Source organism: Dreissena polymorpha, chromosome 9 (assembly GCF_020536995.1).
Source record: "Dreissena polymorpha isolate Duluth1 chromosome 9, UMN_Dpol_1.0, whole genome shotgun sequence".
Taxonomy (NCBI): Eukaryota; Metazoa; Mollusca; class Bivalvia; order Myida; family Dreissenidae; genus Dreissena; species Dreissena polymorpha.
This window is the reverse complement of record NC_068363.1, coordinates 79,165,950-79,182,208: the sequence shown is the minus strand read 5'-3', so window position 1 is coordinate 79,182,208 and position 16,259 is coordinate 79,165,950. Positions and strand designations below refer to the sequence as shown.

General features: G+C 34.9%; 1 protein-coding gene across 1 annotated transcript; it reads left to right on the top strand.

The window, feature by feature from the left end:
- The first annotated feature begins 873 nt into the window (after positions 1 to 873).
- LOC127846202 (lysyl oxidase homolog 3-like) lies at positions 874 to 16,259 on the top strand. Its single transcript, XM_052377374.1, has 6 exons — positions 874 to 1,004; positions 14,084 to 14,140; positions 14,298 to 14,457; positions 14,944 to 15,104; positions 15,803 to 15,979; positions 16,090 to 16,259. Exons 1-6 carry the CDS (start codon positions 989 to 991, stop codon positions 16,257 to 16,259), a joined length of 741 nt encoding a protein of 246 aa, XP_052233334.1. The 5' UTR covers positions 874 to 988.

Below are 16,259 nucleotides of genomic sequence, written 5' to 3'. Positions count from 1 at the left end.
CTACTTACAGACTATTGAGTAAAAAATGATAATTGTTCTTAAGGAAAAATAATATGAGGGTCGAATACACTTCTCGTTGAATGCATTTCGATGCATACACAGTTGTTCAAAACATACCTTTGCCATTGACGCTAAAATTGTAAGATACATATGAACAAATAATTATATTTTGTTATATGTGTTAGTTATAAACAATAAAATACAAACAACAACATCTTTTAGATAGTTGAGTGCATAGAGACTAACAAGAATAATGTGAAAACTTAAGAACGAATACGGAATAAGTATTTATACCATATCTGAGATACACGTATGCGTTAGACCAACAGATTTATTTGTCATATGTATATATACCTTGCTCCATATATATATATATATATATATATATATGGATTTTTAACACTTAAAAGAGGTGATCGACATGCAACACCCCATGCAGTTTGACAATATGTATTTAATACAATATTGTATAAAGATACTGATACTTCATGATAATATAAAAAGTTGGATAAAATTACAAGTTGGATATGGAAATGTCAACAAGTATAATTGCTTAAAAATGCCTTCAATTATTCAACTTATACACAACTTTATACACGTGTCTGGGTTTTCGTTAACATACAGAGGAAATGAAATTGTCATAATTGTTATAATTATGTTTCGTGCGTTATTGTGCATTAAACAAATTCTACTCGAATGCTGACAAAGCTGTGTTTATAGTTTCTAAAAATTACATATAAATTATTGTTCACTTAGAGATGCGTTTAAATTTATTTAAAAAAAGATATAACTCACTGCTACCATAATTTATGCACGCACGCGATTCGATATTAACATCTCTTTAAATGTTGCGACATTTCTTATTTCTCTTCCTGGTCGGCCGTTAACTAAATAAATAGCTCGCTTTATGTTTAAATCACCGACGCTTTGTACACATTTATTGAAAAGCAGTGTGTGCAGGTAGTTAGTGGATTATTCTAGTAAAACAATGGATAAAGGCCTCGGTAAGTCATATAATGAATGCAACATTTGTTATAATTACTTGTTTCTTCGTGCATTAAATGATTAGGTGATAACACTTGACAATACAATTACAATCATAGCGTAGACATCTTGAAAAGATAATTGGTTCGTGTTTCTCATTGTAATACTTACAGCTAACGCTTTCTAATGGGTGACAAATGGTTTATATAATTCCTAACTGTCAGATTGACTAGGGCCAGATTGAAATGTAATATTCAATAAATGTAACCATGGCTTGCACTTACAATAGAAAATAAGAACATTAAATTAATGCTCATTTTTATGATGTTATTCTTGTATTAACGCCAATACGCTCCTTGCTAAGAGCGCTGGTCTACAACAGCCGTGTGTTTCATTCGATAACGTGTTTTTTTTAAGTAATTGTACGCGAAGAATTATAATTGTAAGAAAGACTTGTTTATTAGTTGATAAGTATTTTCTTTCAATTTTGGATAAAGGAAGTCTAAAGCAGTTTTTTGAAGTTTCAATTTTCAATTAAAACAATTTTCTTCGCGAATACTTTCCTGACAAAATTAATTTTTTCGGCAACTATATGTATGGTGCTATATACATTCAGACTACATTGTATTTATATACGATAACTTTAAAACGGTAAACAAATTCTCCGTATACTGTTTCTGTGGCGTTAAGCGAGGTTTATTTATGAAATATATATTATCGCCCAGGTGAAGGTCAGGGCTGGTCTCGCCGGCAGTGTATATGATTGACGTGCATAAAGGCTTGCATACATATATCCTTCACTTATTAAACATATTTTTTGATATATTGCGAATGCCAAGATTTATTTTTCGACTATGATCGTTTACAATATTTTTTTGCTGAGTTCCACGAATTCTTATGATTTTTTTCAGAAAATAACGATTGTGTTCCACTATTCCATATGATTTGGTACATGCATATATATTTTCATACGCATAACTTACCAACATTAACACCATTTGTTAAACTTTTTAATAGTTAATCAGGTTACATTTTCAGAAAAAAAAGTCCAAAAACGCGTTTTTTTCCACACTCTGGATAAAATCTGGGAGCATGTAATTGCTGCTTTCTTCCTCTTTCATTCTTTAATACACACATATTCTATCCTTCACTATTGATGTTGAAAACATGACAATATGTCTCGAAGCACATTTCATCTGAATGACAGCATATTGCATGCATGGAAAATTGTCTGCAGGCCGTAGGCAAACGCATCTGTTTTCACTTATAGTTAGACGTCCACTTTATTTATCAACATATGACAAATGCAAGTAAATGACATATATCTATGTATTTTTCAATGATGTGTGCATGTTTTGTTTTGTATTTTTGTGATACAAAAGTCATTTAAATTATTTAAGTAAGTGAGATTTTACATTTTATTTGATTTTACATCACAATTGATAGTTACAGCACATGTTACTAAATTAATATTGGTCTTCTGCTAGAACATTTTAAGGTTGCTTTTAAGAGATAAGAGATATAAGAGAAAGAGTTTTTGTCAGCCTGTAGAACACTTCTAAACATTGTATAATCAGCAGAACAATAACAATATTTTAAACTGTCTATGATGACACATTTCACACTCATACAGCCAGTTGACATTTTTGAAAGGGCTCTCAATTATTCTGAGATATACGAGAATATTTACCTCAAGATAGACAACACATTTTCAGAATCGGCTTTTGTAAGTTAATAACCTAGGATGGTTCTACCTCAGGCATAATGCTTGACTGTAAAGCTTAAACGGGTACCTAAAAAGGGATTGCATGTTGAATTTGTTAGATGTGGTATGCTAGTTCAGATTGAATGAATTAGATTGCGTGTCTAGATCTCTATCCTGTGAAGCTTAGACGCATACACAACTTCATGCTTTGGCGTTTGTTGAATTACAATAATGATATATTACTTACCTGTGTTTGTATTTTGTGAATACATATAATTTGGAAGAAAAATTCAGTTCCCTAGATGGTTGTTTACTAGATTGCGATTACAGTTACACATGACATTAACCATTGTGTGGGTTACTAAATAATACAATGCTGAATGTCTTGGATTGTTTATAATGTCTGATTGGAATCGAAGATTAAAAAAACATCACTCATCTTTGAGTTGAAGAGTGGAACAATACACTTCTGTAACAACAAAGTCTTGGCACAAAGCCGGAACTCAGTTGGTGCATACTTTTAGATTCATATCATATGAATCTAGTTTTCAAAAAAATGTTTTGTTCCCAGCTTATTTGTATCGAACAATATAAGATTATCAAAAGCCAATGAATTATCCCAAGTGTCTTGCACATTTGCCCTAAGACAGACACATCATTTGTCCTTCCTTAGGAAGATTTATATCTTCCTTCTGAACAATTAAATCTTCCTGTGCTCAGTATGTAGAGTTCAGATCATCATCATCATGTTCATAAAATCATCATCATCATCAACTGCATTTATCCTTTTAAACTTATTTGGCTGTCCGGTCAAAATAAAATAGCTAGCTTTTGCAGATATCATTAACAAATCGTCCAAACTTGAGTCTAAGGTGCGAAAGGACCTCGGAATATACACACATTTCCTATTATGTCTCCTCTGTCAAGAGTTCGATCTCGCTATATTTTTTTCTTATAATTTTTTTGATTCTATTTAATCTGATTTATTGATTATCTGCATTAGTTAAGGGCATTTTATAAAATTTATTTTATAATATATATACAAATAATTCAAGCACTCTATTTTTTGTTGCCACAGTCCTTGCTGAATAATCTTGGTTTGTATTTAATCGGATTTATTTACCGCATTAGTTACGCGCATTTTATATAATATAGTTTTTATAATAATTATATTATAATAATTTTAATAATTTATAAAAATAATTCAAACACTCTATATTTTGTTGTCATAGTCTATGTTCATTAATGACGTAATGAAATGAAGGTGCATATCTGAATGACTCCAATTAAGATTTAAATGACAAGAACTTTAAGCAATGTTTATATTAGCTCAGCGACCAAGATGGTCACTTAACATTATAGAACGGAGCTAACTTCGAGTAATTTGTGGCATGCGTACACACTAGCGTTTCTTTGGAAATTTCCTTTCAAAATCGAAATCAAATTTCAATATTTCAACACCAAGGCATTTACTAGATAAAACCCCGGGCCATCGATAATAAATGACATCCTCTTTTCAGATAATTTGTTTAAAGTAGCATAAATATTTAAAATAAAGTATGCCAAACATGTCACATAATTATAAAGTGTTGGGTATTTTTAACTGAAATTGAAAGGATTGTTAATCTTCGTATATTGAAAGGCTCCGAAGATGTTTGTGTGATTGGCTGCGCGTAAAAGATTTCGTTTTTATAGTTGTTAATTAATGGCTTGAAACAGCTCAAAAAGAAGTCTCAATGAAGACAGTGTACAGTGCAAAATGGAATAAGTGATTAAGATCATTTTTATACTTCGGAATTAGTTAAACATGCAGCAAAAGGTTTGGATATCTGAGGGTAAACATCAACAACAATTAACAACAACGCCATACTAATACAACGGAATGTCGGCTTAAGCGTATCATTGCCGAAGCGTACCACTTAACAGACTGACACGTACCTCGCCACAGCGTTATTATATGATCTGTTCTGAATAATCAGTGCATGTAATGATGATAAATGTCGTGCGCGTATTGAAACATTTATAATATGTAAACTGTTTTAAAACTATGTATACATGAATTCAAATATTTATCAGCTCATGTTTTAAATTACGAGGTCATTTATTAATTAATGAAAGATTATAAAAATTCACAGTTTCAACTATATACATCTAGTTGTATATAGATCTAAAATCTATGCTGTAATTGGATACAAATACTAATGCTGCAGCTGTTTTAAAGTACATTCGATAAATGAACGAAAAACTGAATACAATAAAATGATTCAAATACTACTTAAATACTATAATAATTTTACTGAATACAAATTGCATAATTTAGCGCTGAACTTCGTTCATAGTTTCATTTCATGTAAAATACATCTACATTAGGAACATTTTTGCATCTCATGGAGAATTCTAAATTCGTAGGAAGATTAAATAACCCGCGTGAAATCAAAAGATTTGGATTGGCTGTTATTTCTGGAAAAGCCCTGATTGGCTAAAATATTAAAAGGAGCAATTAAATCTTCCTTAGGAAGAATTCAAAATTTATAGAAAGATATAATAGCGCGCGTGAAATGCGTTAAACGCGTATTTTGATGGGTTGTTAGTTTTAGCAAAACCCTGATTGGCCATAACATTTGTAGTAACAATTAAATCTTCCTAAGGAAGAATTTCAAAAAGTGGCACTGTATTATTTCGCTTAACATGGGTCTAAATAACGTTTAAAAGCTCTTTTCTTATTGGGTTAAACAGTCATAAATCAGCCAATAAAGAAAATCGAGATATTTATCTTTCTGAATATTCAATGCCATGCCGCATCCAAGCTAATTAGAAAATAAAAATCTTACACCAAAAAGTTTGTTATGTTTTTTATCTTATAACAGACAGTGTTTAAATCTGTCTTTTAATACTAAATTTATAAAGAGTATTCTTGTTATTTCAAATGTACTTGTGTAACAATCTTCTTTAAAATGTTTATTGCTAGTTGCGTTTTCTGTTCCTTGTTAAAAACCGCTTAGAGTTGAAGGCTGATTTCTTTACTGAATTTGTTTCAAAACCTTCCACATAACACAAGCTCCACTTAAAACGATAAATGTCGCACAATATAATAAGCGATTGCCATTAAGCATAAAGCGGTTTGTTGATGAACAGGAAGATGTGTGGTTAACGGAAACGCGACAAACTTTAAAAAAAAAATTGCTCGCTGCATAGTATGATTTTTCCTTCCGCGATTGTTACTCACAATGTTTATGGGTTCTACTCATCTACTAATCTGTCATGTTGACATGTTAAGCAGATGCAAAAGTTTACACTCATCCCTATTTTACAGTGATTTTTTTAAGTTTCGACTATCTTGTCAATAAAGTTTCAGTTTCAGTTTATTTGCAGAATCATCAAATACATTCATCTGGCCACATACTAAACAAATATACATAAAGATGACAAAACAAATTAAAAACTGAATAAAAAGCATTTCACATAAATAGATAATTAAATTATTACGTGAGTTAATAATTGATTTGCAACATTAGTCTTAACAAGAAGCAACAAAGTAGCATGGCATCATAGCATTCTAAATAAATATGGAAATATTTCTTTATTGTCTAGTGTTAGTACTGGACATCATAGATGTGAACTTATTGGCAGTATAAAACGAATGGTTAACATTATACTTTATTATTAAATCTTTATAAAGCGTATATATACATAAGAAATGATATTGTAATTCAACCATGAATCACACAGTCTGCATTTCCTGCTTTCTATAGCAATGTTATTGTTTCTACCAGTTTCAATTTCTAACGAATGAGCTCTTAGTCTAAATCTTGTTCGAGCTTTGCTATGGCCATCATTATCAACACATTCCATTGTTTCAAATGTAAAATCCTTTTTAAATTTCAAATTTAAATATGATTTACTTTGCGAATTTATCATATCATACCATGACTTGAGGTATTGACCGCGAAGTCGTTGTTTGAGTTTGGATGATGTATTTTATGTTAACATTCTCATGCAATAAATAAGTAAAGCCTAAATTGTCAATAAAATATTTGCTAGCTTTTGCCCAGCATAGTTTTACATAAGTGATATTCCTATCGTACATAGATCGTATTAGTGAGTTTGGTGAATTAATAATTTTGCAAGAGAATTTAAAAGTCCTCACTTTTCATATAATAGATAATATAGAAATGAACCTTGAAATGTCTTCAGCTGAAACAGTAATTTTCTTTTCAACTAGACGTTTAAGAGCTGTCTAAATTGTATTGTATCATTTGTGTAATAATTATATTCAGCTTAAATGCACATATGCACACATTTTAGAGATATACATACAATTTAAAAGCACCAAACCTTACTGAATTGTTTTTTTTTTACAAATATAAAATCATCAACGCAATTAATGGAAGACTACTTGAAAACAAGTAAGAAAACTCATATAGTATGTAAAAATGTACAGTGAATCCGGACTAAGTTATCAATATGTTGAAAACAGTAATCACACGTCGCATGGGTATTAGAATCAAAGTGCTGTAGGCGCTGAAGGCCTGGGGCTAGATTTAGTGTGACGTAAAATGCATTTAGGATGTTTTGTCCGAATTTCTCCCTGTGTCCGCATTTATACGGATTGGCCCAAGCGGTTGAGTGCAGAAGCTCAGAGACTGTAAGAAAACACAGTATTTGTGTATATACTACAGTGTACAGAGACGGTGGACACGATACTGGTTGTGAGAACGATAACCTTTTGTTCAACTCTACAGATCTGCTAGAGGTTCGTCTACATAGGCGGTGAAGATACACAACAACAACAACAACATGGCCGCAAAAAAACGGCCGTTGTTTGCGTCAAATAAATCACTTTCAATAGCCAAAAATAGCTTTCTATTAAATAATTAACAGATCAGGAAAACACTCATACTCCCTTTGTACTGTGTATACAAAAGAAAATCCACTTTAGCACAAGTCTCACTATTGCCAGTAGAGCCCCGGTCAATCCCTGTTTGCTAACGCCGGTCGACCGGCGAGGATCGGGATGATTCTAAGAAATGTTTTAACACAGTCACAATATTTCCCGGTTCAGCCCCGGTTGAAGCCGGTCAACAGCCCGGCAGAGTCCCGGTCTACCCGGACTGGCTACGGTTTATCCCGGTGAAGCCCCGGAAGAGCCCCGGTTGTCGCCGCTAGTGCCTAGGTTGAGCACCGGTGAAAGCCGGCAGCGTCCCGACATAGCCCCGGTTGTCGCCGGTAGTGCCCCGGTTGTGCCGGCAGCGTCCCAGCAGAGCCCCGGTATACCGTAACACCGCCGGCACTCACCGGGGCTATAACGACATCATACCCCGGCAGAGCTACGACAACGCTCCGGTTTCACCCCGATCGTCGACGGTAATGCCCCGGCGGATCCCCGGTCAATGCCGGTGGCGTCCCGGCACAGCGCCGTTTAACTTATGTACCGTAGCTATAACGGGACTCTAATTGCATTCACCGGGGCTCCTACGGGGCGTTGCCGTAGCTCTGCCGGGGTCTGTATGGGCTCCGGTGGAGCTACGGTGCCGTCCCGGTTGTTCCTGGTGCCATCCCGGTAATTATCGGTGCCGCGCCGGTCGTTTCCGCTCCTGACCGGTGACTCCCGGTTCATCCCGGAGGTATTGAACGTTTAAATACTTTCCCGGAGGAACCCCGGTTTTCCCTGGTTCATCCCGGTCGTCCCCGTTGGAGCCCCGGGGACGCACCGGGGATCCGCCGGCATCATAGTGAGACTGGGCCTTTACCAAGATAAAGAACGGTGTACAGATTGTGTACGTTGTCTCACGTAGAACCTTTCGCGCTCGATTTGCGCGCTCGATCTGCGCAGTGAAATATCATGAATATTTGTTGTTGTTTTTTTTCTTTTTTCTTGAATGTCTCGTTTACGTCAAATAAAATAGCATCATATTAAAATATGCTAAATATAATGTCTTCAAAAAATGTATCAGAAAAAAAACTGTCTTACTGTTTCCGTAAACACTCGTATCTGTTTTGCCAAGACCGTCAAGTGAGGAACTTATTCTCGCATGAATATGCAAACAATTTTACATCCATCGAGATGTTTGCTTTTGGTATCTGTCTTGTTGAGGGATCGCGCATTTGTTGCTCATGAACAGTTCGTCGATTACGCAGTTTATCTCCAATTTGTCCTATGTAATATTTATTGCAACCACTATTTACTGAGACATAAATAACATGTTTAACATGGCATGACATTTCTGTTTTTATTTCAAATATTTTACCTTTAAATTAAAGTTGTCACCTTCTATAATGTAAACACACAGCATCTTGGATCGTTACCTTTTTTCACACTGGGCTGGACTGTGTTAAAATTAGATTATGTGAGTAACTGCTTTCAATTGATTCTTTTTTTACACTTTATTATTTTTGCATTTTGTAAAATTTGGTTCATACTTGAGTAAGCTTTCAAAATGTTAATATTATTTTTCTGTTCACCGAAAACTTCTTTATTTTTAGGTTTATATGTAGATTTGAACGGTATAAAATATGTATTTTCCGCAGGTTTTTCTGTTAATAAAAGTTCACGCGGAACCAGAAGAGCCTGTTGGATACCTTGTTTAATGACACATTTAGGGTATTCTCTTTGTAAAAGTGATGTAAAAATAGTTTCTTCTGGAACTTGCCTAGGTAAATGTTGAATAATATATATGTTATTGTTTACATTACTGTCTATATGCTGAGCAAAAGGATATAGCAGAATATCTAATAAATTACTTAGTCTATTAGTTTCACAACTTTGACCCGCAACACTTGGTCTGAAAATTAAGTGTTCTGGGTCTAAAAGTTGAATATATTCTGAGTTACATTTCTTAACTACGTCCTGGATTATTTTTTTTTTGTGTATTTTTGGGAGTCCATAGAATGAACTTGTTTTCCATTTAAAATTTAAGATATAATTTATTTCATCATTAGTTAATGTAATATTGATGTGATTTAATGTTCGTATTTTGGTGAATGTTTGTTGACAACCAGAATTTGGTATTTCTTTAAAATAATCAATATCGTTTAAAAATTACCTCAAATGTTCTTACATAAAAATCCGTGTTCATAATGAAAATTACACTGCCTTAGTCGGACTCTATAATTATTATATCGTTAAACAATATCGTTATCGTTATATTATAATCGTTATATCGTATTATATCAAACGAAACTATCAATGAAAAGGTTGTACGAGAAAGATCAGTCATGAACGATTTTAAGATGCAGATAGAACAGAGGTATTTCAAGCACAGATAGATGGCAAGTTTGCTGCCCTTAACATCTTTGACAATGTCATCGACACCATAACTAACAACATCAATTATGTCCTACTGGCATCGGCCGTAGAAATGCTTGGGATTGAGAGAAGGAAGAAACAAGCCATGGGTGACGACCGAAATCATGAACCTATGTGACAAAGACGAGAGCTGAGGCGTGAGAAGTACACCAGCCAGGACTGAGGCAAATTACCAAAAAGCAGAGAGGGCGGTAAGAAAGACGATTAAAGAGGCCAATGAGGAACGAATTGAGGAACAATGTATCAACATCTACAAAGAGATGACCGCAATCAGCAGTAAGAAGGCATACAACACCATCAAAGCCTCCACAACTACCCGCTTCAACATTGAGACGGAGTTTTTGGAGGCAGTGAGTAGTCTTAAGGCAGGAAACTCTTTGGGACATAACAACGTCTTTTCCGAGCTGATTAAACGCAGAGAAGAGGCAGCGACTTCAGCAATGACGGAACTTTTCCAACGGTTCTTGAAGGAGAAAAAAGGCCCAATGAGTAGATCCAGTCCCTGGTCATACCCCTACCGTTAAGGCAATTTCAAGTTGTGCAAGAATTAACGCAACATCAGCATCATTAGTCATCTCAGCTAAGTCATGCTACGCATCATCCTTAATCGTTAGAAAAGTAAGGCAAATTAACTGCTGGCCGAAGAGCAGGCTTGATTCAGAGCTGGACGGAGCACAGTGAAACAGATTTTCAACTTCAGAATCATAATTGAGAAACACCTGCAACACCAACGTGAGCTCTTTCACAACTTCACGATGCTTCCGACCGCGTAAGTCATAATGGCCTATGCCATGTTTTGAGAGGAATCAACATTGACGAAGTGTTGGTGCAAGTATTGCAAGGCCACTACGGTAACGCAAGCAGCGCAGTGATTCTAAACGGACAGTGGAGATACTTTTTCAGGACATCAATAGGAGTCCGTCAGGGATGTCTGCCCTCTCCAGTTGCCATGAAAAGATAATGCAGGAGAGTCTCCATGACCACCACCCTCTATCTACATCAGTGAAAGAACAGTCTCTAACTTAAGCTTCGCTGATTGACCTCGTGGGTGGCATCAGCACTGAACTTCTAGATCTCAACAACAGATTCTATTAAAGAGCCGGAGCATACGGGATGGGAGTTCAGCACGAAAAATACGAAGATCATGATAAGCAGCACGACCAACACTAGTGCAGACATCACCATGACCGGGTGACCTGGCCGCTTCACGCGGACACAGAACGCAGGACCCAGGCATTTGAACATCAATCTCTCCAAAGACTGCTCTGCATCTCTCACACCAAAAACACGACCAATTCAGTTACGCACCTAGCAATACGGCTGTTAGAACCTTTAATTTTACGAATTTTAAAGTTTTCATCCTGTTAGTAAACTTAAGAACATTGCCGGATCCCGCTAAATTTGAAACAATTGACCAGTTGTACACATAACTAATAAATCAGTTCACGCAGGTAGTTTAAAGCTTTTCCTAGTTGAAAAATGGAAAAGTCATTTAAATATTTGTATCTTTACTTCATACCGTATGTGATTATATTCTTTCAAAAAAGCAGAGTTATAAACAATTTGTAAATATAATTCAAATCACAATTGTATAGCTTATTGAAATTAATTATATTAGCTTTGTATAATTGTTTAAATTACACGTAAAGTTGAATGCTTTAGCTATACAGTAAGGTGACAACTAGCTCTAAATTGGTTGCGTCCTCGTTACAGTGGCATGGGAATTTAAATTTACTGGAATTTATTCTGGAACGGATAAAATATGTTATGTACATTACAAGTATACGGCCAATGGTAAAGACAGGGTTATATTAAACCTTAAAATAACTGGAATTGCGACATTCCGTTTTTCTTAACAAATATAAAATACTAGCAGATGTGATTGAAATTAAGATGTCTCATCGTCATTATCCCACTTTTCTTGACGTAAATCTCTAAGAAAACTTACGTGTGAAATAATAAATATTCCGTAAATTCAAATATTCACCAATTCATTTTGGATCAAACCTGGCCTTCCTGCCTCTATCTACATCAACAGTTTTGTAAAACATTCTGTTTAATTGTAGCCTGTATATATCCAAACCATTGACGTATTGTTATTGGCTCTAGGTAATAATACTATATTCTTCACCCTTCAGGCTAAAAATGGGTTTAGTTATACGGGCTACTGAATTACATTAATTTCAATGACGTGAAGGTGCAGATTTGACCCAACGGATGATTGCGTCTAAAAGCTCGTCTGGAACCGAACATCGCTTTTATACTAGGTTTCCAGTATCGTGCGATTTATTACGATTTATTTCGAATGAATGTCATATATTTTCGCGGATGTTTTTTTAACTACAGTTTAAATGACAAAGAAATGCGATAAATTATATTCCAATACGATGTGTGGCGCTTCTTTGGGATAATGTTCCACGATCTGTATAACAAATTGGTTTCCAGTTCAGATACAATCAGAACTTGCAAATCGGATTGTTTTGATGTAGTCTGCGACGATGCCTGCATCTTGCACGACAATAACCACTGCGATCCCGATAGCATACGACCTTACAGGTGCAGATTCATTACTACTCGTTCATCACGAATTCAAGCGCTCAATACCGATATGAATTGACAGCATAAACAATTACGACCACGACTGGATCCAGATGGATATAAATACGGCCGAATTGTGCATGAACATCACTATGGAATCATCTTTAAACGGAGCACTCCTTAAAAATGTATAATGACAGATGCTGACGACGTATGATTCGTACTATAACAATATGGGTAAAATACATCTTATTAGAATGATAGACTAGCTACCACAACACAAAAGGCAGTACAGTACAGTACATTACGCAACCGAGGGGGGGGGGCGGGGGGCAGTGTTCTTGAAAATAGATAGGGAAACGGAGGAAACAGCAGCGCTAAGTCATATGTCCAGCCTCCAGAACATTCATTTTCGGTTGGAAGATTCAGTCACGATTTACTTCTTCGATGCAATCGGTGTTCTCAAACAACTTGCTATCTTATATAATTGTATGCACAACTTGCATCTTACAGTTACGTTTTTAAAAACATGTGTTTACAACTCTCAACAAATCAAGAAATAATTGGTGCTAAATGATTTATTACCTACAAGGCTTTATTAATAAATGAGGTAATTTGTATTAGGAACATATAGTGATACGCATCAGACCGTGGGTGGTCTGGTATCCTCGTTACTAATTGTATCAACTCGCGAATGATGTTTCAATATTTCATAAGAATACCAGTCATTCTCGGCAGGTTTTGAACATTAGGATAATGCGAAACGTTATATCTCGTGGTTGAGCTTGTTCGTCGTCTTGTTCTAGGTCGGCCATAATCACTAAGATGTCATATATTCTGAACAAGGACCGTTGAATTGCTAACTTTGTCTGAGCCATCCAAAACAAATCTGTTTTAAAAACACAATAGATGCCACTTATGTTATGATTTGATAAGATCTGATAAGGCCTAACGATTGGTCAACAATAACCGCAACGATTTGTTAAGTGATGATAACCATAAAAATTGGACATTGGAATAAGCATGTCATGGATAAAACGTTAACTGTTGGAACTTTAGGAAAAGCAACCTTAAGCATAGCGACCGACATCAAAAGCGCCTTAAATGGCGTTAGGACAATTATATGTGGGAACCGATTCTAGTCACCGTATTTCATACAACATTACACTAATTGCCCAAATCAAAAGTAAAATGACAATGATGTATAAAAATCAATATTGGGAAAACACTCGTAGATATATTTGAAACCTATGTGTCTTTATTGCAATGCTCGACACATATAAGTACTCTAAATGAAAAACAAATACAATTGTTTTTTGATATCTTATATTGAAGTGTATTTCATACTTAACTGAATATTCACACACTTTGATGTAATTACGGGTCTCTGTAAATCTAGTGTATAAGCATTAGTACCTGTACATCGTTTTTTTTTTTGTTTACACCCGAACATGTTTGGATGTTGCAAACGTTGGGCTGTATTTAGTTTTGTTTGTAAGTTCGTCACTTTGTCATTTATATTTATTTGCAAACAATATTTGTATCTTCAGTTATATTATCATATGTGTTCTTCACAACGGGTGTGGTCACAGCTTCATACCAAGGATGTAAGTAAGCTACAATCAAAATTATTTAATTGTACTATCAAATGTTGCTCTAGACATATAGACACAACCAATTATTTATTAATCCAACCCAGCGATTTAAAAAAAATAATAACGATGTAGTTTTAATATTTAAAAGATTGTTGTCTTTCGAATGTAGATAACTTCACCGACAAAGACATCAGACTGATTGGTGGTTACAGCGCATTGGAAGGACGAGTTGAGATCAGAATACATGGCGTCTGGGGAACAATGTGTTCTTACGGTTTCGATATGAATGACGCAAATGTACTGTGTAGAATGCTGCACATGGACCTACGGTAAATTACTAACTACACTACAATGCAAGATGTGAGCACAAATAATAATTCCATTGTCTATACGTATACACTATCTAGGATGTTTACATTAGAACACTTTGAAAGTGTTGATCAATTGCACACTCACATAATGCAATTAATATTTAAGAGTAGTGCATGTATAAAGCCATTTATTTATTTGATCCACTGCATACCTATTGATAAACTGTCTTGTATAAGAAATAAAAAAAATGTTTTTGCAAAAGTTGAAATGAACTTGTTTATGTGAATATGGCATCTGAAAGTAACGCATCGCAATCCGATGAAAATGAATAAGTGTATATTTTTTTAATGAAGATCTGCTTTTAGTAATGCTTTAACAGAAACACGCAACATATACAGACAAACATATACTTATAGTAACACATATATGTTAAAAGTAACACTTATAAACCCTTCAAGTAGCTTACTTTGCATGCAATTGTATTTTGTTTCTTTGATACAAAGTTCTTTAGACTATTACATCGACGGAAGATATGGGGTCGGACGTGGACCTATATTTTATCTGCATTGCTCGGGTTCAGAACAATCGATAAACAACTGTCCCCGTTCCCAATACAATTCGTCCGGATGCACACACTCCAACGATATTGGCCTAATGTGCGTCGGTATGTTTATCTTATTAGAAATACTAATAGCATATATTTAAAGGGGCCTTTCCACGTTTTGGGAAATTGACAAAATAAAAACAAGTTGTTTCAGATTCGCAAATTTTCGTTTTAGTTATTATATTTGTGAGGAAACAGTAATACTGAATATTGACCATGCTCTAAAATAGCGATTATATGCATCTTTTGACGATTTAAAAACCTGAAAATTATAAAGCATTGCAATGCGACACGATTGAATAATATGGTGTGTTCTTCGAGGATTGCTAATATGAATTATAAAATACATCAATCATGGTATGAGCACGGATGGTTGAGTGGTCTAAATGGGAGTCTTTTTACTCCAGGACTCTAGGGGTCAGTGGTTCGAGCCCAGTTGGGGGTTACTTTTTTTTCTTTTTTAAAATTTTTATTTTTGATTTTATACTCGAGATTTTTAGATCCAATGCTTAAATTTATCAATATAAAGTATTAAATGACAACCTTCATTAAATTCCAAAATCTGTGTTAAGGCCCCTTTAAGATAGATAATAGTTGTTTTGCAAATGGAAGAAATATAATTATAAACTTCACACTTTAAATTCCAAGTTAACATTTATTGACATATTGTGTTCTTACACACGTGTTATCTATCGAATATGAAATAGTCGTCATCAAGGAGTATGACCACTCTTATTTGATAACCATTATTTAATCAGGTTGTCAAAATGCAACACTAGAAACGTCCCATGGTCTACTTGAGCACGTTAACATAACCAACTTCGGTGATGTATACAGCGGCTCGTGTATTCACGGACTATCTTCACAAGAGTTCATGTTTACATGCACCCCATTAGGCGGATGGATTGAACTAATAAATCAGTGTACAAATACAGGTAATGCATACGTAGTTTTCCTCAAACATTTAAAGTCCTTTTACGAGTGAGAAAACCAGTTATTTGGTATTCTAGTTTATCGTTTCTATATCGTTTTTGCTGTTCGATAGTCGTACGCAATATTCGCCTGACGGGTGACTACTACATGGAAGGGTTTGTGGAGGTCTCGGTAGGTGACACGTGGCTTCCACTTTGTGGTTATACGACAATCAATCGGAACATATATTATATAGACGTTTCAAAGGCAAACATTGTTTGCTCTATGATTGGAAAAAGGTGA